General features: G+C 61.8%; 1 protein-coding gene across 4 annotated transcripts in view; it reads right to left on the reverse strand.

The window, feature by feature from the left end:
* Nucleotides 1-25864, reverse strand: part of BAIAP2 (BAR/IMD domain containing adaptor protein 2) — a 62182-nt gene that overhangs the window by 2634 nt on the left and 33684 nt on the right. The window contains exons 4-14 of one of the 4 annotated variants that reach the window (XM_079133434.1): nt 25072-25133; nt 24316-24387; nt 23644-23781; nt 10719-10871; nt 8227-8451; nt 7843-8044; nt 7344-7545; nt 6237-6305; nt 5690-5852; nt 3979-4013; nt 1511-1552 (exon numbers count right to left, since the gene is read on the reverse strand). In XM_079133434.1, the coding sequence (XP_078989560.1) occupies nt 1525-1552; nt 3979-4013; nt 5690-5852; nt 6237-6305; nt 7344-7545; nt 7843-8044; nt 8227-8451; nt 10719-10871; nt 23644-23781; nt 24316-24387; nt 25072-25133 (1349 nt within the window). In that variant the 3' untranslated portion in view covers nt 1511-1524. Of the gene's footprint in view, nt 1-1506; nt 1553-3141; nt 3559-3978; nt 4014-5689; nt 5853-6236; nt 6306-7343; nt 7546-7842; nt 8045-8226; nt 8452-10718; nt 10872-23643; nt 23782-24315; nt 24388-25071; nt 25134-25864 lie in introns of those variants that run through there. The other 3 variants (XM_079133433.1, XM_079133432.1, XM_079133431.1) reach the window with 3 other exon arrangements.

The following is a 25864-nucleotide window of genomic DNA, read 5'->3' on the forward strand; positions in this document are numbered from 1 at the left end:
GTCTGGCCTCAACGGCAGCACTCGTGAAGTCCTGGTGCCAGGCATTGAACCGGGGGCTTCCACCACTGAGCCACGTCCCCAGCCCTAAGTTGCTGAAACTGGCCTCAAACTTGCAATCCTCCTGCCTCAGCCTCCCAGGTCTCTGGGATTAAGGGGACTTCACCTGCCAGGCCCTGGAGTCCCTCCCTAGAGTGGGCTCCAGGCCACTGCAGAACAAGAGTGTGGGTGGTGCTCTGGTATCTGCCTCTCCATTCTCATGCCAAGCCCCTATGCTGGGCAGGAGGGCACTTGTCGACCAACTGCAGATGGCTCTTGACCCCTGCCCAGGGGAGCTGAAAGACCAGGCGGACTGCCGCCAGGAGATGGCCCTATGTGCCGTGGCGTGGTGCTGGGCTGCTGGCACACTGGCACCCCGATGCCCAACTCGTCCCTGGTCTCTTAGTCCAGGGACGTGGGTCCAGGTAGAGGCACTCCAGCCTCCTGGACCCTCAGGTGAGGGTAGTCTGGCCACCAGCAGGCCCAGAGCCCTGGGGCAGTGAGGTTGGGGAGGCTCTCGAGACGGGCAGGAGAGTGGCACGCCAGGGTCAACCAAGGCGTTCCTGTCCCCAGGTCTCAGGAGCATTTTCCCACAGCACCCTCCACAACTCACGCTGCCACTCCCAACAGAAAGCCAGTCCCAGAGAAGCGAGGGTCCAGGACTGCCCGAGCGGTCCGTCTGCCCCAGGCTGGGACATGCTGCAGTGACCACTGGCGAGGCAGTGGCCACTCTCCTTGGTAAGGGATGCAAGCCCTGGTTTCACAGACCACCCTCCTACAGTGTGGGGTGGGAGGGCAGCAGGAAGACCCACCCAGTGGGGAGGGTGCATGCGTAGCAGGGTCACCTGACAAAATGCAAGGGCTGAAGGGAGACCCCCTCCTGCTCCCAGCCGCCTGTCTGGGGACTCGCTTTTCCAGCACTAGGGCTCAGCAGCTGTCACCAGAGAAGGGGCTAGAGGCTGGTGGTGGGTGCCTTGTGTGGGGGCAGAGGGCTGCTTCTGGGCAGTCTGGCCGGTGTCTTGGGACCAGGTGAGGAGATAGGGGACTTGGAAAAGCTACAACAGTAGGCAGTGGGCAGCAGGGCCTGGACTCACCTGTCCCCAGTACCCTGAGCCTGGGCCCAGCTCTGCCAGGTCAGGCTCAGAGCTCACCACACCCCTCCAGAGGAAGGCCCGTGCTGGTGCTATGTGGTCAGTCTCAGCTGCTTCCCAGGGTCACCCTGTGATTGTGCTGAAGCACCCAGCAGGGGCAGGAGAGGACAGATAGAAGGCCAAGGCAGCCCCGCGCACAGTGAGGGCAGCAGCAGGGCAGCCAGGACAGAACCACAAGCCTCCAGGGAAAAGGGAGATCCAGGAGCCCAGAAGGGAACCAGTGGAAGGAAGGCCCAGAGCCCGAGCAAGGCAGCTGGGGGAGTCCCTCCAGAGCCACTGCAGATGCAGACAACGGGCACAGAAGACCAGGGCGACTTACTAACTAGTCAGAGGCGGCTCAAAATCTGGCCACTTCCACATGGGCACTGCAAGGAAACACAAGGCTCAGATGATGGGGCTGGAGGGGGTTCGCAAGGGGTCAGGGACTCTCGTAGGGAGCCGGAAAAGCTGGGGAGGCCAGGAGGGAACCCAGAATCCTGGAGCCCAGAGCACCAGCTGCCAGGCAGAGCCAGGCTGCCTTGCTCTTCAGGTCTGGAGGAAGCTGAGGGGGGGCAAGGGGGCAGGGCTGCCCCTGCCTGCCCAGAGCCTGCCTAGGCCCCACCAGGCCTGCTCTCTCACCTGGTGCGCCACCACCCCAGGTGCCACCACTGAGCCCAGTGAAGGGTGGCAGCAGTTGGCACTGGACTCAAAAGGGGCCAGCACTCCCCACAAACCTAGATCCTTTCAGCAAACAACCCCAAGGTGCCCTGCAAAGCCCACTAAAGAGGCTGCAGGTGGCACGTGGAGGTGTGGCCTGGCCCATAAAGCCTGGACACCTGCCAGGGGCTGGAAAGAGGCTCCAGATCCAACTCGATGCAATAAATAAAACTTTTATTCAAACAGTGAACTGCAGTACAGGGCACAATTCAGATTAAAAAAAAAAAAAAGAAAAGGAAAAAATATTTCCAGCACTTTACATCTTCATACGAGTTTTGCTGTGTTGTGTCTACATTCATCCATTGCGCATGGAATCCCCTGGATTTGAAATCTTTTAGCAAAAGTGGGACACGGAAGGTTCTTTACACACGTCCAGGTTCTGGCTGTGCTTCCCTTACGTCAGTGGGGCCTGCCTGTGCCTGGAGCCGCGGCCCAGACACCACCAGCCGTGTCCCAGTCCTCGGCAGGTGTGCGGGAGGTCTGGCTAAACCACCTCAGACAGGCATGTGCAGCTTTGTGAAGGCTCCCAGCGGCCGCAGGGCCCAGCCAGCTGCACCTTGGCTCAGCTGCCCAGAATTCAATGTGTGAAGAGACAAAACCAGTAGCCACTGAGTCCAGTGTGCTTGCTTCTAAAGTCACCAAGACACACAAAGGGACGAGAGCGCTTAGGAGGAAACAGGGTCTGCCTGTCCCCATGGCAGGAGGCGCAAGGCGCCTGCCCAGAGCCCCTTGGGCAGCCTCCCAGGCCAGCTGTGCACACCTTGCCCCTGCATTCGGGGGCCAAGTGGCTGCTACTCCCTCACAGGCTGGTTAAGGAAATGGCTTCCAAAAAACAGGGTAGGGTGGTCTCTGGAGGTCTTTGGAATGTCCATGTGCGGCCCAGAGTGCCTGCCCGGGCCCTGCTCCTGCCAGGGCACTGCGGGGGCAACACCACCCCCACTACCGAGACGCACACTCTGCTCTGGGTACACGTGTCCAGCAGTGTCCACCAAGGAAAGAGGCCCCCTGCCTGGTCTGGAGGCCTGGCAGGGCCGGGCCTGGGGCTGTGCCTCCCTCACAGGAGTGGCCGGCTTCCTCAGGAGGCCCCCAAGCTCAGCATGAGCCCCCGTCCTCGGGGTGGCTGGAGCCCTGGGGCTGAGCCTCTCAGGACCCGAGCCCCTCCCTGTACCAGAAGACACCAGTGCGCCGGGGTCGAATGCAGAGCAACATACGTACACCAGAGTCCATGCATGTCTGTTTTTTTCAGGAAAAAAAGTCCTTTTTCCTGTTTTTCATCTTTTTTTTTTTTTTTTTTTTAAAGATTTTTCTTTTTCTCTGAACTCTAGACCTGGCCCTCGGTGAGCCTCACAAAAGGGTGTGCGTCGCGAACACCGTGGGGCCGGGCAGCACCTGAGGACGCTGCCCCGCCACCCGGCCAGCAGGCCCCACCTGGCAGTCTCTGCCTGAGGCTGGGGACACGTGGGTGGGGGTGTGAGCGCAGGGGGCGCAGGGAGCAGCACCATGGACCCTGGGGGATCGCAGAGTCTGGGGTCACCAACCAAAAGGCGGGGGCAGGTGGGAAAAACCAAGAACAAACCGACGAGAGCGGAGGAGGGGACAGTGGAGGCGGGGGCTCTTCAGAGCAGCTGCCCGTGGTCAGCGTCCTCACACCGTGGACACCAGCGTGCCACTGCCACTGTGGAACAAAGCACAGGACAGCTGCCCAGGTGCACACCATCACTGGTAGAGGCGGCAGGCCCACTGCCCACAGCAGCCCTCTCCAGCAGCTCTAGCTGGCCAGCAGCCCGCGCACCACCTCTGGAGCAGGCAATGGAGAAGCCAGGGCACAAATGTGCCCTGAGGGGACAGAGGTGGCGGCAGCCCCAGGCCTCAGGAGTCGGGAAGGCATGCAGGCAGTCCTCTCTGGCCCTGCGGAGGTGGACAGGGCCAGCCGGATGCTGGGGAGAAGGGGCAGAGCCAAGAAGGGACCTACGTGGTGGAGGCTCTGGGCCCAGCTGGGCTGGGCAGGGAGGAAGAGCCGACTGCGAGGTCTCAGCACCCCGCCGAGTCACTGGCGTACCCAACCCAGTCTCAAGAGCCAGTCTAGAGCCCTTACCTGCTCACGGACCGTGCCCCGTAGTCCTCCAGGCCCTAGGGAGGGAAGGCACAGCAGTCAGGCTGGGGACACAGGCCCCTGGCACTGTCCACAGGGACTTCTCTGCCCAGGTTCAGACAGCTCTGCAGGCCCACCTCTTCTTCACCACCTCTGGCTGTAGTGATTAGAGGGCATTCCGGAGCCCTTGGTTCCCCATGGTGACATGGGACCTTCCAAATTAACTGGGACACCTTCTCACCTGGCTAGTGGCCTCCTAGAATGTGAGCTGTTGGCACATGCAATGCCCTCCACACAACGGGGGCCTCCCTGAGACCAAGGCTCAGAAGGAACCCGGCTGCTGGTGGGAAGAAAAGGGGAGGCAGAGAGGTCTCACCAGGAGGCCAGACCTAAAGCAAGTGCCGTGCAGCTGGCTAGCCCTGGGGTCAGTGTGACTGAGGTGGGGGCATTTATGCTGGCAGAGGTCAGTGTGGGGGAGGGCAGCTGGTGAAGACGGATACGTGGCCAGGCCCGCCAGGAGGGGCCATTGGTCCTTCTGAGCCCCCAGCCACAGCTTCTAGGGAACGCCTGGATCCTGGGGAGGCACCACTGTCCAGGTGGGCTCACCCTGGGGTGGGGCTGGGGTGGCTGCCTCCTCTCCCCCGGCTTGGTCTGAAAGCTGGACATCCAAGGGCGTTGGCACATGCGATGCCCGCCACACAATGGGGGCCTCCCTGAGGCCCACCAGAGGGTGGGTAGCCTCCCTTCTTTGACTCTCCCAAACCTGACCCAAACCCAGAGACCACAGGGACATGAGGGTGCCTCCCTGCCTGGAAACTGGCCTGTGCTCAAGGCCCATGCCTGCGTCCAGGAGGGACAGGCCTCCTGCTGTTGCCACATGCTCCAAGCACAGGCTCCAGCCTCGCCTTCTCCAGAAGGTTCTGGCCTGGCTCCCACCAGGCCAGCCCACGGCAGGTGCTCATGTGGCCTAAGCTACGGCCCCCATGGGCCCCAGGGCTGCCAACCAAGCCCGCCTCGCTCACCTCCAGCAGGACTTCCCATAGCCTGTCACTCTGGACAGGGACCCACAGGGTCCGGACACCCGGGCAGCCTCTCGGGCTGCCCGTGCTCAGCCCTAAAGCTGGATCCAGAGGAACGCTGCCATGCCCTCTCTGACCTCAAGGCCACAGCCGGCAGCTGCTCTTCAGGGTACCAAGCAGAAGAGCCCCAGGACGGGCCTCCACCTGCCACCGCACAGACACCCTGTTGGAGCCAGCAGCCTGAAGGCTCTGCCCCACGGCCTCAACAGGCACCCTCTGGCCTCCATACTACATGGCACCACCCTCCAGGGCACACTGGATGGTTCTGGTCACATCACGAGGGTCCAGGCAGCAGCAGCTGCTCCTGGGATCAACTGAACTCTCGGGGACTCCTGGGAACTTGCACCTCCCTGACCCCCAGGTCCTCCTGAGCAGTGCTAGGGGCCAGGACACCCTTGAGGCCAGCCACCCTCAGCCCACTTACCACAACCAGGCCAAGGCAGGGCAGTGAGCAGCCAAGGCTGGATGAGGGCCACTGTGTGGGACTGGCACCAGTGGTCACCTGCAAGCTGTGTGACCACAGAGGCCTCACCCCAGGCCTGGAGAGCAGGAGACCCAGGCACTGCCCAGCACCAGGCACCCTGCCCCTCAGGGGAGACTGACACGGGGATGCCAGCAGAGGCCCTGGCACTCACCTGGGAGAAGGCAGGCACAGCCACACTGTAGGGTCTCTGCTTGAAGGTACCAGCTGTCTGGGTAGGGAAGGCCCGGGAGGACGTGCCATAGTCAGGGGGCGGGATGGCCAGGTCATCTTTGTCCAGGAGGTTGCCAGTGCTGCTGCTCTTGCCCTGCTGTAGGCTGCGGGGGTGCAGGACTCAGAGATGGCCCAACCCCACAGCTACCCAGGAGCCCAACATGGGGCTGTGGTGTCTTCAGGAGGCACTCTCTCACTGGGCCCTTCCAGGCTGTCCCAGCTGCAGCCATGCTGACCCATGGGCCTTTCCCTTCTGGCCTCCCTGCCCCAAAAGACAAAAGGGGGTGGCCCCTCTCATGGTGAATCAGCCAAAGGACCCATGTGGTCCCAGTGCCCTCCCACCCAGAACACCTGGGAGCCGGAACAGCTCGTGGCCCACCCTGCCCGCCTCACGGGCTCCACCTGCACAGTAGGATCTGTGGAGGTGGAGAAGCGGCTCAGCCCAGCTCCGTCCTCCCTCTCCTGCTTGACCAGGGCAGCGCGCTCACCTCATGTGCAACCTGTCACTGCCGTCGCTGTCCAAGACCCGGGTGTAAGAGAAGGGGAACCAGCCCCGCCTGGAAGGGAAACCCCAGTGAGTGGGCCACGCTGCCTTCTGCAGGTCTTCAGCCAGCAGGGGAGGGGCGTCCCGGGCACTGCCCGTCACCTTCGGACTCCAAGCCCACCCATCCCCAGCCTGGCCGTGCCCGACTGCTTTCAGCCCTGCTGGTGCTGGGCCCATGCTTGGCCCCAAGGGCAAGCTGCCCCATGCCCACCTGATGGGGTGACAGGCCAGCCACCTCCAGCAGGAGGCCCGGCAGGGGCCCTGCGGGTCCGGCATGGCTGTGCTGCACCCGCCACACAGCCCCTTGCCCTGCCTCCAATGGCTCCAGAACCAGAGAGCCATTGCAAGGGGCAGATGGGACCTCTCGTTCCTCAGAGACTCAGGGCCCGGGCCATGCTGCCATCAGCAGGGCCAGGGCATTAGGCCACACTGGCAATGTCTTCCCTCTTGCCAAAGGACACACCTGGACAAAAAACCCGGGAATGGGAGCCCCAGGTGGAGCAAGAGTGGCATGCTGGCCAGCCTCTCTGGAACAGGGGCCACCTGTGACGGCACGGGCCATGGGACCTGGCACGGGGCACACAACAGCTGGGGTCTCCGGCTGGACACGCCCCGTCTGTCACGTGTCTGGGAGACCTCACGCCTCGCCGCGGGGATCCAGGAGAGCTGCTGCACATGTGTGCCAGGCTGCCACTCCCTGGGCATGGGAAGACGGTGGCCTGGTGGAGCGACTGTCGGTGAGGAAAACCACGAAGGGCTCGCCGGCACCTGAGCCGTGGTTCTGCCCCAGCACCACACAAAAATGAATGAATGAGGTGAAGGCACGTGTCCACCTTCAACTACAACAAGTGAAAACTGCCAGCAGCAAGCCGTGCCGACTGCCGCTCCACCAGGGAGAGCCCTCGGTCACTGCGTCCACAGGACCTAAGGCCTGGACTGTCCACCGTCCAAACAAAAACCAGCACTGCCAGCGCACCTGGCAGCACCGTCCCTGAGCTTGCTAAAGGAACCAGGCTGCCTGGAACCCGTTCTCGCCCCGCTGGACACTCACATCTTGGTCTTTTCGCTCTCGCCGTAGTGCCAGCCATCACGGGCCTCGGGCACCAGCAGGGTGATGAGGTCGCCCTCCTTAAAGCTCAGCAGGGTGCTATTGTCACCGGCCGCGTGGGAGAAGATGGCTTTAACCCGCATGCGGCCGTTGCGCTCCAGGCCGGCCGCCATGGAGCTGGAGCGAGGGAGAGTCTTGTTCTCAGCTGTTGGGACAACGGGGACTGGTGTGAGGGCACCATCCATGGCAGAGGAAGCCTGTGGCAGAAGCTGGGGCACCTGAGTGCCCTGCGCTCCATGCCAGGGGCTGCTGTGGCTAAGGGGAGCCCTCCCAGGTCCAGAGACAGGGCTCTGCCTTGCATATTGTGCCACACTCTTGGCCCAAGGCCCCTAGCACGCCCGCACGCCCCGATGCCCTGTGAGCACACGCTGGTGGGCTCTGGGTCTCCCAGGCCTGCCCCTCGTCAGCAGGGAACCCCAGCCCAGCATCCGGGGGGCCTTACTGGTGGCGTAGCTGTTCTTCGGGGCCACGCTCTTGCGCACAGGGAGCGTGTTGGAGTAGGAGTCGCTGAGCTTGCTCTGCGACTGTGGGGGAGACAGGGGCTTGGCCTGAGCAGCCTTGCGGTCAGCCCAGGGGCTGTAGTCCTCACTGTCTGGGCCTGCAACACCATTCATGATGGGCGCGTTCTCCTGGGCAGACATCCGCTGGAGAGGAGGAGGCAGGGCGGGACATTACTGGAGCAGCTGGGACAGCCCTCTGTGCTCCAGCAGGGCCCTGGGCTTGGCGCACTGGGGTGTCCCTCAGAGAGAGGGCAGCCACGAGATGCCATGCCCCAAGCAAAGGGGCCCCCCCAACATCTGTACACCCCCAGAGGTCCAGGACTCACCCCCACAAACGGGGCCAGTTCAGGGGGCACTGGCAGGGGCTTGGCCCCAGGAATTGGGTCTGAGATGACCAGGTTGGACTTGGAGGCTGACAGGGCACTGGGGAGGATGGAACCGTTGCTGCTGGCCATTTGCTGCATCAGCTGGACGGCACGATCGGGGATCTTGTTGGGGTCAGCACAGGCCTGCTGCCACAGTGGCAGTTTCTGGGCCAATAGCTCCTTGCCCTGCAGTGGAAGAGGCAAGATAGGACGACTCAGGGGCAGCCATAGGCTCTGTGTGGACGCAGAGCCCAGAGGCGCCTGAGCCATCAGGCTGTAGGTGTCTCCTTGCTGGTACTGAGGCTGCTCTTCACCAGGGCAAGACAGGCCACCCATGAAACCCTGACCCTCAGCATCACACAACAGTAAGTAAATGAAGGTATGTGTCCACCTACGGCTGCCGGGGCCTGGTACACTCCCATACGCTGTGCAGCTGGGGGACCTTCAGGGTGAGAACCAGCCAGGGCCCAGCCCTGGGAGGGCCTCCCAGTGAGCGGGGCTCACACAGCCAGCCACAGGACAAGCAGCTCCTTCATGGGCAGCCCACGCTCTACTAAGGAAACAGAACCACTGAGGCAGGAGAGGAAGTTGACCCTGGAAAGGGAGAGTCCAGCTCTGGTCAGGCCCGGCTGCTGGACACAACAGTGTGGGGCTTGCTGTTCCTGTTCCCTACAAGGGCTCGAGCCTGGCATCTGCCCTGGGATGCTATCGTGGGCATGAGCATGGAGCGGGGTACGCAGGATGGTAAGCCACAGGCGTGAAGTGAAGGTCTGCTCTAGGGGTCCTGTGCACAGGGACCTGCACGGGTCTGGACCAGGCCGCCTGCAGCCAGGCTCTGCAGGCAGCGCTGAGCCTTCCCTCCCGGATCTTCACAGGGCCTGGCGCCCGCTAGAGGGCGCAGGCGCCCAGCACATGCCCAGCGCTGCTCGGCAACCGGAGACCAGAGCTCTCCCAGTGTGAAAGAGGCGTGGCCAGCAACGCTTCCACTCCCTCAGGGACACAGAGGCCACCCTGTCCTTGCTCTGCACCTGCCCACAGCTGGAACAGGCCCAGGCAAGTGAGAAAAGAAACCTGAGGAAGGTGTGGCTTTGCGTCCTTGGTGCTCCAGGCTATGGGGACCAGGGCCACAGCTCCAGATGGAGTGTGTGAGTGTGATGGGGACTGCACGTGCTGGTGCTCACCTGTGGCCCCTGGGCCTCTCCTTCACTGAGAGGACACACGCGGGCCTCCCTGGTGGGCTCAGCTGCCTAACCAGTCTTCTAGGCTCTTAGAATGTTCTAGGGACACACTCTGACTCCACCTTAGCTCCTACTGTGGACTATGGGTAAAAAGGGATCCACTGACCCCACTTACTTCTTGCAGGAAGCCTGCTGCCTGGGCTTGACCTGCCCCTGGGGGATACATCAGCCCTCTAGCCCTCTGACCTTGAACCCAAGGTCACCCAAGGAGGGAGCCCACTGCAGCCCCTGAGGAAATCCATACTTAGAGGTCCCCTAGCCATCTACGCAGCAGGGTGGGGCCACATCCTTGGCTTGAAGCGTCCCAGGACAGAATCCCCCACCCCTCAAGGAGCTGCAGAGGGTGGCTGAGCAGGAGACGTGGGGGTGTGGGCCACAGGCAGCATGGGACCTAGGGAGGGGTCCTCAGCACTGGAGATGGAAGCAGGACACCCAGTGGCTCAAGGGAACAGAGAAGAGCTGAGGTGAGGACCATGTGGCAGGTCTGCTCCCTGCAGTAGTGTGAGGCCAGGCAAGGCCAAGAGCCAGGGACCTGGGGTGCTGCTGGGCAGGCTCAAGACTGCCCTGGAAGCAATGGCACAGGGCGGGTTGGGGGCAGGGGCTGACAGCAGCCAGTTTCACGCGGGACAGCAGAGCCATGGCAGCTTCTGGACATGGGCTAGAAAGGCCTAGGGGATTTGTGGTGTGGTCTCTGACGGTTGGGGCACCTGGTCAGAGACAGGGAGCCTTCTGCGCTGCAGGCAGGTAGGGCAACAGGCCGAGGTCATTCCCAGTTCAGATGGAGGGACCACTGGGGGAGAGAAGAAGGCAGGCAGAGTCTGTGCTGCGGGGTGTCCACGCAGAGATCCCTGCCCACTGAGGAGCATTGGGGGCTGCGATCTAGTCTGCCACCAGCCTGCCTCACCAAGACATGGACAGATGTACCGAGGATGTTCTAGAAGGCCCCAAACCCAGGCTCTGAGCCCTCCTCAGTACCTGAGCTCTTAAAAAGCACCCAGCAACTTTTGATGCAGGCCTTCAAAACGTCCACACCCTCTGATCTGGTAATCCTCTAGAACTGTGTCCCCAAGAGAAACTGGAGCATGCAGGGATGTTTAATCCAGTATTACTGGCCCACAGCTGGAGGTGCGACACTCATGACATGGCCCTGTGTTAGTTCACGCCCGCCAGCAGCCCAGCCACGAGCAGGCAGAGCCCGGAGCCCTGGGCACTCACCTTGGAGTGGTAGGCGGCAGAGTTCTTGGCCACGGCACACTGCTTCTCCACCAGGAAGCAGAACCTCCTCCGCTCCTCCGTGAGTGCCGTCTTGTAGCCATCCGACACGTAGTTCTCCAGCTCGCCCTGCTTGCTGCTGATGGCATCGATGTACTGCGGGCAGGAAGGAGAGGCCGAGCCAGTGAGCAGAGCTCGTGGGATCTAAAGGGCAGGTTCTGCTCCCGCAAAGTGGAGGCTGGAACAGTGTGACACTAGGGTACACAGGAGAGCTGACGACTGCGTCCCAGCAGCCACTCCTGGCACGCCTGTTCATGCCAACCCGTGGGACCCAGGCAGAGGGTCCAACCTGCCTCCTTGGGCCACCTCCTTTGTGTGTGGCCTCTGTGGTGGGGAAACACATGCTTGGAGCTGCCCAGCATCCCAGTCCATGGCCCGGGGCAGCTCTCCTCAAGCAGGAGGTGCAGGACGCCTGCCGTCAGGGACACCGGGGGCCTGCTGTGTGTGGGGAGGAGCTCCGGCCCTCTTCTCCCAGCAGCCCCAGCTGAGTGAGTGGGGAGGACAGGTGAAGCCGGGTAGCCTGTTCTGCCAAGAGACTCACGAGCGAGGAGAAGCCAGCTGTGGGGACAGCAGCTCTTACTGGATCCCTGCAGGGACAAGTGCTCAAAGAGTAAGATACACGTGGGTGAAGGGCCCACACAGGTGAGGGTCACCATAACCTTGACCTTCCGGCTCAGTGCTACCATGAGGCCTCGGTGGGAGTCTCCTTGGGAGGGGCTAGGAATGTGGCCAGACACAGTGGCTGTGGAAAGCCCCTTAGCCCCAGAAGCGCTCCAGGCTCAGGGAAGACGGGTGCTGAGGTCAGCCCACGGAACCCACGAGAGCCGGGGCACACCCTTCCAGAGACCCACCCCTCCGTGGCCCCCAATGGCTGTCCTGCTTCCCGGTGGACCTGCAACCTAGCTAGGAAGGGTACTTGACCAAAACACCCAAAACCCCACCCGAATTTCACCCCAACAAGCCTCCAGACCCAACTACCAAGGCTGCACACGCAGGAGAGAGGGTCCCACGACACCAGCGCAAGCAAGGAAAAGTCGGCTCGGAGTCCGACGGGACTCGCGGGGCTGGGGAGCAGTCTCTCACTCGGGGGAGATTCTGGAGATGGGTGCAGGTGACAGTCAACGTCAACAAGGTGCTTCACGTCCCCGAACTGCAAGCTCAGGAGTGGCTGAGGTGTGTGTGTTCCATCGCGACCTTAAAGAGCCTCAAAACCAGGACGTGCAAGCCCCCGACAGGAGTGGCCACTGGACGAGTGTGCAGGGAGGAGTCGGGCGGGAGCTGGAAGGGCTGTGAGAGGCAGGAGCCCGGCTGCTGGCAGGTGGGTGCTGCCAGGCCCCACCCCTGCAGCAGAGCCCCTACGGAGGGAACGGGCGGCCCGCCCCAGGGCTCTTGACTGCGACCCCCTGGGGTGGAGCACATCCCCTCTTCACCTTCTCTGCTGTCCCTTCCATGACTCGGTTGGCAGAGGACGCACCCGAGCCTGGTGGTGTGTGGCATCAGTACAGGCGGCATGGCTGACCCACCCAGAACCTCCTGTGGTTCCTAACCCACAACCTGAAGCCACCGTGACAGTCAGCTGGGGCTGAGCCTGGCCTCATGTTGGAAAGTGACTGCAGTGCACCAGGTCACCTGGGCTGGGGGATCGACAAAGACAGCATTTTACTCACAAAATGCCACAGGCCAGGGGTGGCCATCAAGGTCTCTACGGCCCCTGAGGCAGGCGCCCAGACCCGTCTCACCTTGTCCACTGTAACCACCCCATTCAGGCTACACCCTGACCAGGCCTGGAGCAGTGTCCACAGTACCCAGTTGTCCAGGAATGGCCTCTCCATAATCACTTCCTGTCCTCCAGCAGGGGGTAGGGGCACCTCCCATCTGACTCAGCCTTGCCTCAGAGCTGACTCAGCGTGGGTCGGCGACTGAGCCAGTGGGCGAGGGGATCAAGGAGCAGGCTGTTCTCTTGGTGCATCTCCAACATGGCTCAGCTTGGGGTCGGGGAGGAGCCCAGCTGGGTGTGGGGCCAGTCCCCAAAGTGGCCCCCAGTGCACCACTTCTGCCTGCCAGTGTGAGCAGGACACTCTGTCCCAAGGTCCAGGCCTGCCAAGGGCTGACACTGAACACAGATGCCTGGCTCCTTGTGCCCTGCGGGCTCCTCACTGAGCTCTGTCCTCCCTTCTGGGAGAGCAACTTAAATGGGCCTCAAAGTAGCTTGGCTTACCACCCCCCCTGCCAAATTCAGGCCACAGACCCAAGAAACAGGCTGTGGTCCTCCCAAGTGGCTGCAGGGCCTGCCTGTCAGGACCCAGGATGGCAAGCAGGAAGCAAGAAGTCTGGACACCGGGTCGGGGGGGCCTGAGCAAGCAGCTCTCCTGGACCTGCTCCTGCCTCCTCCCCAGCTGAGTGCACTTCCTGTGGTTACGCAACACACTCGACCTCCCAGCACCTTCCTGCACTGAGGCACCTTCTCTAGTGGGGGGGGCAGCCACTCAGATCTGAGGCACCCCAGGGGTGTGGCCCAGGACTCGGAGCCCTGGAGGAGGGTGCCCAGGAGACTGCACCCCAGGCTCAGTGCCAGTTTCTTTCCCAAGCTTTAGGGTAGAGGGGTCTGGATGGGGCAGGGTGTGCTCAGGGAGAGGGGTGGGCGACAGAGGCAACACACCAGCCCAGCCTGCGGCCACCCGGAAGGCCCACATGCTGCACCCCAGCTGTTCAGGACTGACACTGTGGCCTTCATGTTTCAACCTGACCTGGAAGAGGGCACCTCCCCTGGTCCTGAACTCACACCACAAGGCAGCCTGGCTTGACGGCTGGCCCTAAGTGGGCAGCTCGGGAGGTACGAGGTTCCTGAGGGACAGGGTGGAAACCCCAGTCGGACCTGTCCTCAAGTCACCATGCACCCTCCAGCCCAGGAGGCTTGCTCTAGTGGTAGCCAGGCCTGGGAGACAGCTGCACCCAGTCCAGGCCAGAGGGGGCTCAGCATTAGACCCTGAGCCCTGGAGGGGAGCTGAGGTGCTGTCAAAGCAAGAGCCAGGGAAGGGACACCAGTGCCATGGCCCCCACGCCACTCTCGTCCAATGAGCCACCTTCTAAGGGGACCACCTTCTACGGGAACGGCACCACCTGGAATGGTGGCCCCAGCACAGGGGTGAACGAGGACATGAGGCCCCTGGGTCCTTCACCCCGAGAACAGCACCTTCCAAACTGAGGCCCCGGAGCCGGCCGACCGCCCACCGGCAGCTGGTTTCTGGGTTTGTAGGCTGCGGCGCTGCCTCTGCACTGTGGCCCGACGCCCCGGGCGCGCACGGGGACTGGCCTCGTTAGCATGGGCTGGCGGCCTGGTGTCGGGAGGGAGTGGTGTTTTATTTTTAAGATTTCCACTTACTCAGGAGTCCTCAGAATGGCTGGGAGACACACAGGTCACAACCAGGAGCCCAGGGAGGGGACAGAGCGGGCAGCACGAGCCCCCTAAGTCTCCCCATGGATCCCAGGGGGCAGGGACAGGAGCAGTCCCTAAACCACCTGCCCAAGGCCAGCCAGGAGAGTGGCAAGGACATGGGGCAGCTACCTGCTACGGCCCTGTGAGCAGTCAGCTTTTGAGCCCGACTCGGCACCTGGGCTGCAGCACAGCTAAGCCAGCTAGCGACGTACTGTGCTCCTGTCTAGGAACAGCCAACTCTCCTGACCTCCTTTTCCAGACTAACTCCTCACAGAGAGGACACAACTTTGCTGGGCAGATCCTGGAAATCTAGGCCAGGGAAGGAGTATTGCCTCCTGAGGCGGGCAGGGAGAGGAAGGAGGTGGCGGCCACCCCTGTGGGGATCCCGGCTGCTCTGAGCCCCAGGGGGCAGGTGCCTTGTGTGCAGGAGCCTTTGGGCTTCCTGGACAGTGTGCAGAACAGAATACAGCCTAGGCCTGTAGTGCTGATGGTTCAGCCACTTAAAATGGCAGAAGCTGGTCCCCACAGAGGCCAAGTCTCTCCTGTCCCCTCCCTGTGGCTCCCTGCTGAACTGGGTGCTATGGTGACAGCACTATAGAAACACCCAGCCGAGAGCACCGAGACCCACGGTGCACACCCACTTTGTCACCCGGGGCACAACAGCCCTGTAATCCTGGAAGGCAGAAGTGACTGGAACGTCTGCCCTCTTCTCAGAGCTGGCAGTGACTCAGACTGGGAAGGGCCTTCTGGAAAACTCTGAAGCCCTGTGGTTCACCTCATCTGAGGCTGCAGCGGCTTAAACACACTCTCAAACTCCTGGGCTGCCCCTGAATGTGTCCTGCGGCTCATGAGCATGGGAAGCCGGGCCTCAGCGTCACCAGAGGCCCCAATGGCTCCCGGGAGACAGTGAGAACCCTCAGTGTATTGCATGGGTCCCTGGAAGTGGCTCTGCAGCCAAGGGCTTCCCTGGCCTGAAAGGGCCTGCGCTCAGGTCAGTGTGTGAAGCTGGAGCACCAGGCCACAGGCGGGCAGCGTGGAGGTGGCTCTCAGGGCAGGCACTCAGCTCAGCCCACAGGATCAGGGCCACAGCAGGGCTCAGCAGGCTGGAAGCGGAAGGGCTGGCCGTTCTACCCTGCGAGAAGTCCTGCTGAGGTGCACGTGACAGAAACCTGACCTCCGAAGTCACCTGGGATGGGCATTTGGTGCGGGCCAGGGCTCCCTCTGGAGGCAAGGAGGGCCAGAGGAGGCCACGAGGGCGAGGCCTCCGCGGTGGCATGCACACAGAGGAGAGGGAGACCTGACCTGGCACACGTGCTCCACGCGACGCCTCAGCAAGGCCTCATCCAACACTGGCACCAAGTGCTCAGACTTCCCAGCCTCCAGAACCAGGAGTTAAACAAGTCCCCATTCTTTCAATTACCTGGCCTTAGGTGTTCAGTTGCAGCAGGAGAAAACACTCAGGCAAATGTGTTCCAGGAACACAGGGAAGAGAGCACAGCCTCCTCTGGCAGACCTCAGGCTCACGGCTCTGGGGTCTCCATGTTCCTGGGGAAGGGCCCAGAGCTTTACCAGACCACAGGGGTATTCAGGAGCGGCAGGTCCCCATCGCCCAGTGCTGTCCCGGCGCACAAATGCCAAGGCACCCAGCGCTGCAGAAGGAAGCATGGCCTCCTGTCCACACCTGCAACATGCTGGCACGGCTGCAGGCTCACAGACCAAGCCATGCCAAGGGCCAGGTGGTGCCTGGCACAACGTCCAGGTGGCTGGCCCTGGGAGAGGCAGAGTGCTCCCTCCCCAGCCACCCAGTCCCTGGGGCAGCACAGATGCAGAGCCCGAGAGAACAGGGTGGTCCTGGTTTCTCCATACTCCTTTTTTTCCCCAGCAAGGACCCCAGGGGTGGCTTCACCTCCTTGCAGCCCGCATCTGTCCAGGCTGCCTCTGCAGGGAGAGCTCTGCTGCCAGGAGCGGGCTGTCCATCACGCCTGCGGCGGCCCAGCCTGCACTATTATCTTAGAAGACTGTAACTGTGGTTGTCTTGTCTTTGCTTAGTTAATTGTACACCCCTTTAAATAGAACCAATCTCTCTCTCAGACCTCAAGCGGGGAGACTGGGCCTAAAGCACACAAACCCAGCACAGGGGACACCACTGAGAATCCTGGAGGAGCCCAAGCCATCTGACCAACTCCCACATCCTGGCAAACAGGGGAGGGAGCAGTCTTCCAGGACCCAGGGACCCCCACAGCCTCTCAGGCAAGCATCCCACCTGGACAGGGGACTGCACCCTTCCTCTCCCGTGGCCCGCGGCTCGTGCGGTACCTGCCTTCCCTTCCCATGCTGTCCTGGGGGGGGGGGAAGGTGAAGACTGACCTGGGCAGGGAACCTGGTACTCTTATGGCACGGGCATCCTCCACCTTAGCCCAGGAAGGCCCCAGAGGGTGGGGTGGGGTAGGGCAGGTCCCTACAGGTACCAGCAGCTCCAGGGACTGGGCTGCTCAGGAGCCCAGGTGTGTCGAGCAGGGCTGTTCAAGGGCTCGTGCACTCTGGTCTCAGTTGGCAGATCGGCTGATGCCTCAGGTCATTCCAAGCAGGGTTGCCTCTGCCCCATGCCTGCTCCTGGCCTGTCCACCTGCCTCCACTGCTTTCCTAGGTTTCCATGAGGCTTTGGGGCCCAAGCTGGGGTCTTGGGTGCTCTTCTCTCAGTGCCCAGAGTCTGCACGTGGACGAGGAAGGTTGAACCCCACTTCGCTACACCCAGCACACTGCAGAGGCAGCATGACTGAGGACTCCCTACGGGCATGACTGCTGCCTGGCCGGGGTGTGGGCACTCACCCAGCGCCTCCTGCTGTGCTCAGATTTGCCCTGATGAGAGTCAGGCTGGGGGAGGGGTCAAATGGGACAAAATGCCCAGGAGATGCGGCCCTGAAAGAGCCGCGGGGAGCCCTGCGCCACATGGCCTGGCTCCTCCCAGTGCCACTCCCCAGTCCCGCAGGACACAGCCGGGAAGGCAGAACAGGGCCCTGGAGGTACGGCCGCGGGGGACCGGCAGCCTGCCAGAAGCACCCAGGGGCCCTGAGGACACTGGGACAGCGTGACATCCTGAGGGACAGGGGCTGGTCAGGCGAGGAAGGGCAGGCTATGGGGAGTCAGGGAGGAGCCCATGGGTGTGGGAGTGACCTGCCCCTCCCACATGGTGGGTAGCTGGGTGCAGGGGGGCCTGGCTTCCCCAAAGCTGGCGTCCCTCACCAGAGGACTCTGCACGGCCACCCGTCCTGCAGAGCCAGACACCCCTTCTCCCACCTGGGCTGCAGCTGGCGCCCAGTGCAGGGGATCCTCAGCCGCACGGCCAGCCGTCATGGCCCTTCCCGTCCTGCCCTGGGTTCCATCAGCAGGTGGGACACACACACACCCCCTCTCCACCCCAAGAGGCGGCACCCCTGGGCTCACTGGGGTCTGTGCTGTCACTCACAGCCTACTGGACAGTGTCCTCTGCCCTGTGGGATCTACCAGGCCCCAGGAGAACACCCCTGCTCCACATGGTCAGGCACCTCCCTCAGCCTGGATGGCCAGCCTGGGACAGACAGAGGGCTGGGGAGTGAAGGCCCGCGGTGGGCAGGGTGACCTCAGGCCCTCGGGGTTTTGTTCACGTCCTCTCTTACGTAACACTCTCCTGTCCCAATTAGTGCCCCAAATGCTTCTGTGCTCCTATTCCCTGACCTATAATTTAAAAAGCTTTTTGTGGAAATCCCAACACGCAGCGTGTTCTGAGCAGTTCATGGCAGACCTGGTGGGGCCCTGTGCCATGGCAGCTGTGGCTGGTGGGCACTTGGTCTTGCTGTCTCCCTGGGCAGGGTCTGGGCGATTTCAGGCCCCAAGCAGCTTCACCCGTCCCCTTTCACAGCCTGGGCAGTGACCACTGCTCTGGGCACGGCCTGCCCCGAGTCCAACGAGGGCCACAGGCCTGGCCACCGTTGCATGTGAACAAGCCTCTGGCAGAGTCCAGCAGCAGAGAGGCTGGTGGGGGAGGGGGGCAGCACACGTCGGGGCTCTCTACCAGGTGGGGGACCCCCGCAGGCATGCGCTGCCCTGTGAGCTCGAGCTCAGCCCTGACCTGTGGTGGCCCCAGGATCTCCCTGGCGAGCTGCTGTCCTGGGAGCCCCAGAACGCAGGATGCAGAGGCCAGAGGGGTGTCCCGGCTAGCACCAGGCTCCAGCACGCCAGAGACCTCAGAGATGATTATCGAGACATGCTCTTGCCACAAGGGTGTGGAGGAAACTGTACCTGACTACATGTCACTACTGCTCCTGCAACTGGCCTTTAGCCTGTGTGGTACACCTGGCAAGACCAGGCAGGGGGCAAGGACCCAGGCATCCTGGCTCCTGCACTGCACCTCCACCAGCAGTGACCACAGCCAGCATGGGCTCAGGCCCCGGCACTGCTCAAGGACCCCAGGGTGACCCTGTACCAGCCATGGGACCTCTTGTGCACGGGTGTCCTCACCAGCTTCCACTGGTCTTGCTGCCCAGGGGGTCACCACAGCTAGGTCCGGTTCATCTCTGGCCCACCAGGCGAGGAACACAGAGCCTGGGAGATGACAAGACCAGAAAGGGCATCTCATGGGAGCAAAAGAGGGGCCTCTGCAGGCGGGAGCCACTGGGGAGCTGAGTCGAGGCCTCCACTGCTCTGCTGCACACACCTCAGGCCACTCCCAGTGGTCATTACCCCACTGTCCTACTTGCTAGGCAGCTCTAGAAGTGGCCCCAGGGGCCCAAATAGGACAGAACCCAGCTGCCACCTGCCACCCCAGCAACTGCATGCGCACCTCGCCGCCCCAGACTGCTCCTGGATCAAGGACAACTGCTCCTGTCAGTGGTAACCCACAGGCACACACCTGAAGTGGTGGCCTCCTTAGGACACAGCAAGCAAGTCTAGTGGACACAGCATCTCCTGGAGACAGGCAGGTCTCCAGGACGGTGCAGGGAATGACCATCTGGTGGGAGACTGCCCCCAGCAGAGCCCTATGGAGGCCCTGGCTACTGCGCCACCCTGTGGGTCAGCTGGGAAGCACTTGAACTCTAAGAAAGGGGGAAACATGGGGAAAAGGTCTCTGATAACCTGCACTTCCACGTGGACGGGAAGGCCCTCTCCCGGGTAACGAGGACCTGCCAATATTGTCAGACCCAAAAAACTTGTAAGAGGCCAGTCCACAGCCAGTGCAGGGGGTAGGCCTGCATGGAGGAGTGGTCAGCCAGCTCAGCTCGCTGGCCCAGGGCATTTCCTCCCTTCAGAAGGGTAAGGTGCTGCTGCCATATTAAAAGGCCCCAGCAATCACACCCTAAAGCAGAAATCAGGCCCTGCCAAGCCTGCAAAGGCATTGAGATCCAGTAAGAATGCCCCAGGGGCAAAGGTCCCTGAGCAGCTGCACACCAAGTACCCCACCTCCTCGAACTCACCCCGCCTGGCCTCTTGGGCTTCTGCTACACTGGGGTCGGGTCCTGCTGCTCCATAGGCCCCTCTGCTTTCCACCCTTAAAATCAAATGGCAGGGGTGGAGTGTGGCCTAGCATGCACAGGCCTGGGGTTTCATTCCTAGCAGCCCAAAATATAAAAATAAAAGAATCGAGACTTGTAAGCTATCCACTGAGCAGCCCGCCTGGCCAGGGGTACAGCAGGGTGCTGGAGAAGGCAGGACCCATCCTGCTCTGGGGGCCTTGGCTGTCAAGTGAAGACCTGGGGAATCAAACACTTGGCTGTTTCTCAGAGAAGCAGAAGACGGGGATCTGGAGGGAAGCTGAGCACACAGGGGCTCTTCCAGCTCTTCCTGCTCAGGAGGCAGGCAGGACGCCCCACGTCACGGGCAGGGAAACTGAGGCTCAGAGAGGACCCAGAGGCTATGCTTAGTTGAGGACAGTTCAGTCTGGGGGCACCTTCAGGTCACACAGAAGGTGGCACCAGGCAGACAGGTATGCGTGTACTGAAGCTGGGCAGCTTGGGAAGAGCCATGCGGCAGGGCAGACAGGCCTGGCTGGGAGGTGCGTCCTGAGCACAGCAGGAGACCAAGGGTGGCCTGACACCTGGGAAGGGAGGGCAGCCCCGGACAGCTCTCTGGAGAGGCGCCGTGAGGCCAGGGCCTCCAGAGTGTGGCTGTGGCAGGCAGGGAGAGCTCTTCAGCAGTGCGGCTGGGCCAGAGGTGGGCCTGGGTGACCTGCAGACCCAGCACCCAGCCCCTCACACTGGCTTGAGGCCACTCCTGCTGGCCTCGCTCCCCACAGGGCAGGACCAGTGGCCTCAGCAAGCCCCACTGGGCAGGCACCACTGACCGGACCTCGCTCTTTCCCACATGCCCAGCCCTCAGCTGCAGCCTCAGGACAGGCTGACCGAGGCAGCAGAAGCACACCTTCACCCTCCAGGCCTGCTCCAAACCCACCCCAGAGCTAAGACCAGCCATGCGGCACACTCAGTCCCAGGTGCCTGATGGACGGGCACCACCAGCACTTACTGTGGGAGGGACGCCTACACCACCAGGGCCACCCGCCACGGGCAGCTGCAGTTCCAGTACCACACACGCTGTACTTGGTGCCTAGGGCATCCTTGTTGGCAGCCAGACCCCAGTTTTACAACCACCCATTTTACAGACCCCACTTTTACACCCAAGACCACAGAGTCCACAGGAACTGATGTAGGACTAGATGTCAATCGGGTCACCTCTGTGCCCAGCCCCAGGAGGTCAGCTCAGATGGGAAGGAGGCACCAGACCCTCCAAGGCCTAAAGTCTGCAAGGAGGAAAGGACCTCTGGGCATGGTGGCACCACCCGGAGGCTGAGGCGCGAGGAGCCACGTTTGGAGCCAGCCTCACCAACTTAGTGACACTCTGTCTCAAAATAAAAAATAAAAACACTAGGGACGTAGCTCAACAGTAGAGCACCCCTGGGATCCATCCTCAGTACCAAAAAAAGGGGGGAAGGGAGAAGGACCCTGGGTGTCACACAGGAAGATAAGGAGACCCCGAGAGACACAGTGAGGGACAAATGTACCCACTGGGATCAGGGCCCACCCGGGGACCAGGGAGGAGCAGTGTGGGTGGCAGACGCCAGAGCATGTGCTCAGTGCTCCCCTGAAGAGGCTGTCATCAGGAGGTGAGGTGGGCAGGCACTGGAAACAAGGGAAGCGGAGCGGGTGACCCAGTAGAGATGGGCATCTCAGCCCTTAGTTGGAGATTCCTCAGTGGCTCCCAGTGACCCTGGCCACAGCTCAGGGCCCACTGATGGAGGTAGGACCTGGCCCTGAGCTGGAGGGCCAGAGCATCCACAGCACAGAGGCTGCTTAGATGCAGAGGAAGCCGCTGGTTACTTCACAACAAAAGGGACTGGCACATGGACACATGACAGCATGGACAGACCTCAAAGACATCCTCTGCACAAGAAGCCAGGTGCCTGAGGCTGCACAGCGGAGTCCAATCAGAACTCACAGAACAAGGGCTCCGGAGATACATGGCAGGGTGGTGCTGTGGGGAGCAGAGGACGCAGGACACAAGGGCTGACTGCTGGCAGGCTCAGGGCTATGTGTGCACGGCCAGCGAGCGGACCTGTAGACCTGTGTGTGCGCGGCCAGCGAGCGGACCTGCAGACCTGTGTGTGCGCGGCCAGCGAGCGGACCTGCAGACCTGTGTGTGCGCAGCCAGTGAGTGGACCTGCAGACCTGTGTGTGCGCGGCCAGTGAGCGGCATCTGCAGACTTCTTTTCTGAGACAGGGTCAAGTTGCCAGGCTGGTCTTGAACTTGTGATCCTCCGGCCTCAGCCTGGAGTCACTGGGATGACAGGTGTGCACAGCTGTGCCTGGCCAGGGCACTGGGCTCTTACTAGGGTGGTGGAAATGCCCCGAGCTGCCCGGGGTGATGGTCGCACAACTGCAAACGTGCTCAGAACCACCAGACTGCTGGCTTTGTAAGGTGTGCCAACGGCATCTCAGTGACGCTGTCACCAGGACGTCAGAGAGTGCTGTGAGGAGAGGGGAGGACAGGCCCTAGCTCCTCCCAGCAGGCGGCCATCCCTGGACAACCTTGGTGTCCCATCACCAGGCTGGAAGGCATGCTCTCTCGTGCACTCACACCTGACCTGGTTGCTCAGGAAGGCCAATGGCAAAGACACCTGCGCTGCCTGCGCCTGTAGGGGAAGCCATCACCCTCCCAGTCAGCGGGATGCTGTCTGTGCGAGATGGTGGCCAGCATCAAAGATCTGAGAGGAAGACAGCACATACTGAAGCACGCGTGTCTGTGCTCACCACACTCCCATGCTGAGGACCTGTTCACAGACCTCAGGATGCTCAGGGAGGTGATCTGGGACAGCCTCAAGTTGCACGCACCCTTAGAGGCAGCCACGGGTCGTTAAAAATGACCAAAACAGAGACTGAACTGGAGACATGCACCCCATGTGAGGGAGGCATGGGCTGCCGCTGCCCCTTCAGGAAATGCACTCGCTGAGCAGGAGACTGCAGCGGCCCTGCCCCTGCTGTGCTGTTTCCTCCTCAGCATTCTCAGCCCCGTTACCCAGACCCACCAGGTGACCCCCACAGGGCCGCGTGCTGCTCAGACCTGCTCAGCTTCACCAGGGTCGGGAGTATGCAAGTGTGTCCTGGTCTCCAGGGAGAGGGCACAGGGACTGTGGGCACATCTGCACACGCTCATCCAGGCAGGTATGTGTTGCCAACAGCAGGCAGGTGGGGCTCCAGATCAGAGACTAACCTCAGAGCCACACCCTTGCCTTCCCAGGGTGTTTCTGGAAACTTCTATTGTGGCTGGCTGGGATTTTCCTGGTGTCTCCTCCACAAATAGCAGGCGCCCTGCTTTGTCTTCCCTCCCTGTCTGCACTGTGACAACCTCTGCAGTGGGCATGGGGTGCCTGGTTTGCCGTTTCGGAACACCGGTGGGAGCTCTGCTGTACAAATGGTGTCATTCTGGACCACGAGCCTTAAGCCCAAGCACTCAGCACATAGCACTGCACCCCTGGGAGGATGGTGAGAGCAGCAGTAGAGGGGGCCTCTCAGGAGCCTTCTGCCACACTGCCATGGACGCCCTTGACCAGCCAGGCCTGGGGCAGGCAACTAGCTGATTAGGGTAACAATCTGGGGCCAGGGTCCTGGGCAGAATCCAGAGGAACCAGGGAAGGATTTAATTTGGATTCCTGCTCCTGTGGCCAAGAACCTTCAGTGAGAGTCGGGTGAAGGCCCTGGGCCCAGCGGGCCATCCTCTAGTCGGGGGATGCTGACACTTGCTGGGAGACTGGAGAGAGCAAAGCAGGCCTTGCCCGCTCCACCTGGGGCGAGCTGGGGAGCTTCACCTTCATTCTTGCTGAAAGCGGGAGGCCCTGCTCTGCAGAAGAGCCCACTGGGATTGCGGGTCAGCCTGCGACTGGGCCGGGTGGGCTAGGTGCAGTCCTACCTGCAGCTCCTTGTCCGAGTACTTCTGCGGGTTCTTGCTGCCCTGGCTCTTCTTGCGGAGCTTCTTCAACTCGGCCTGGCACTTGTCCAGGGCGTCTCCTTTGCTCCTCTGCTCTGTCTGGTATTTCTTCAGTGCAGCCTGAGAATCCACAACAAAAACAAGGGGCCCGTGAGCCTCAGGAGCAGCTCAGCCACGCCCCTCCTGGCCCCTCCTGGGCTTCTAGGCCACAGCAGGCCTGGGCGGCAGAACGGCAGAGGTGCTCAGCCACAGTCTGCGTGGGGGTCACTGCTGGAGACCTTGGGCCTACCCACCTACAGCAGGTCTCCACACCCCGAAGATGAAAATCAGAGCTGGGAAGGGCCCTGGTCATAGGGTAGATACTGCCACCAGTTAAGGAGCAAGGACAGAGGAACAACAGGCCAGAGGCACTTGTGGAGCTTCGAGAGAGTGGCAAAGCCATGCCACCCACTGCACCAGAGTGGCCGAGAGGTGGTACTGCACGTGGTACTTCCAGGATAATGTGGGCATCTCAGGGTCGCACATGAGGCATGGGGCACTCAGCAGAAGCGCCCACCTGCACAGGGGGTTCAGAGGAGCTGAGAACCTCCAGAGGGAGAAGGGTCTGAGAGCAGAGGGAGGCAGCAGGCGCCGGGACGGGTGGGGCATACTTACGCTTAGGTACCTGGAGTCCAGCTCCACCTTCTGCTCCAGCTGCGTGAGCAGCTCGTTGTGAAAAGACTTCAGCTGGACATGGGAGAAAACAGACCTGCAGTCAGTTCCAACTTGGTGTAGGAGCCCCTGGACAGGGTGCCCAAGAGACCTGGGCCCCATGAAGCCAGGAAGCTGCTGGGAGTGAGCACTGGATTTAAGTCCCAAGCGAAGGACAATCTGGCCCTCCTTGGTTTCAGAAGTCCACTTTCCCAAAAGGAAACAACTGTCTGCCCTCGCCCTTCTCCACTGATCTGTACAGGGGGAGAGAAGAGCTGACGGCCAGCTGGACCTGAAGGGAAACTGGGAAGACCCAGCAACCCCTCACCTTGGGCCAGACATGTCCAACCAGCACCCTTCAACTGGCAGTCAGGGGAGTCCAGGGAAATCAGCTTTCTGGCCTGTCAGCATCAGGCACTGGATCCTGGCAGGGGCTGGTGTTGAGCACACAAGACTCTTCCCTGGGCTGACGCTGACTGACCACGCCTGGCTCCTAGGCCAGCGCAGTGTGGGACCTGGCCTATCCCACGCACATGCTCCCAGGTCCTCTTGTCCCCAAACCTCCAGAGTCATCTCCCAGACTGCTCAGCATGGCTCATGTGGCCTGTGCCCAATCCCACACGGGCATGTGGCCAAAGCATGTAGCACTGGAGCCTGCCCACCCTGCCCACCTGCATTCACCCCTTGCACCCAGGAGTGGTCACTGGAGGCCAGACTCACCATCTCTTCCAGCTGATTTTGGATCTGCCTGTGGACTTCAGCCATCTGGAAGAGGACATCCCCTGGGAGGGCAGGACAGCAGGAAAGAAAGGGGGTCAGACACTGGAAACCATCAGCTGCTCCTCCCCCGGAGCACTGATGCTGGCAGGCCATGCTGGTCTTGAGGCCACAGGAGGTCCTGCCCAGCAAGTTCAAATCTGCTGCCCAGGGAAGCATCACTACCTCGGGTAGAGGTGCTGCGGTGGGACAGGTGGGGAGCGGGCAGGGGAGTGGCTGCCAAAGAGAAATAAGATTCTCAGGGACAGGGACTCCGACCTCAAGTGCACGGAATGCCTGGCATCTCTGGGGTGACCTCAAACGTCTGCACTGAAGCAGATGCTCATGGCAAAGACAAGAGGCAGGGACAGCTGTGTGAACTTGCTTCACCTGGGCGCACGCTGGGGGAGGACACGCGTCTCCGCACACACCTCACACTCAGACACTACCCACCACCCGCCCAAGGAAGTCAGGCTAATGGTGAACCAAGCCCTGCGCCAGAGTGGGCAGGGAACTGAGGGGCACAGGTGTCGGGCATGGGCTGCGTCCCTCTCTGACCCTAAGAATGAGGAAGCAGGCGGCATGGCCTCCCAGGCCCAGCTTAGCACTGGGGCTCCAGGAGTGGGCACTCTGAGGCAGCCTGGGCCCACACCAGGCTCCATGCATGTCTTTCCAGGGCAGTGGCCCCTCAGGGATGCTCATGTCCTCTTGGCCCACTTGCAGGGGCAGAAGGAGGCAGGAGGACTGTGGCAGTGTG

This window comes from Sciurus vulgaris, assembly GCF_902686455.1.
Source record: "Sciurus vulgaris genome assembly, chromosome: 3".
NCBI classification, from domain to species: Eukaryota; Metazoa; Chordata; class Mammalia; order Rodentia; family Sciuridae; genus Sciurus; species Sciurus vulgaris.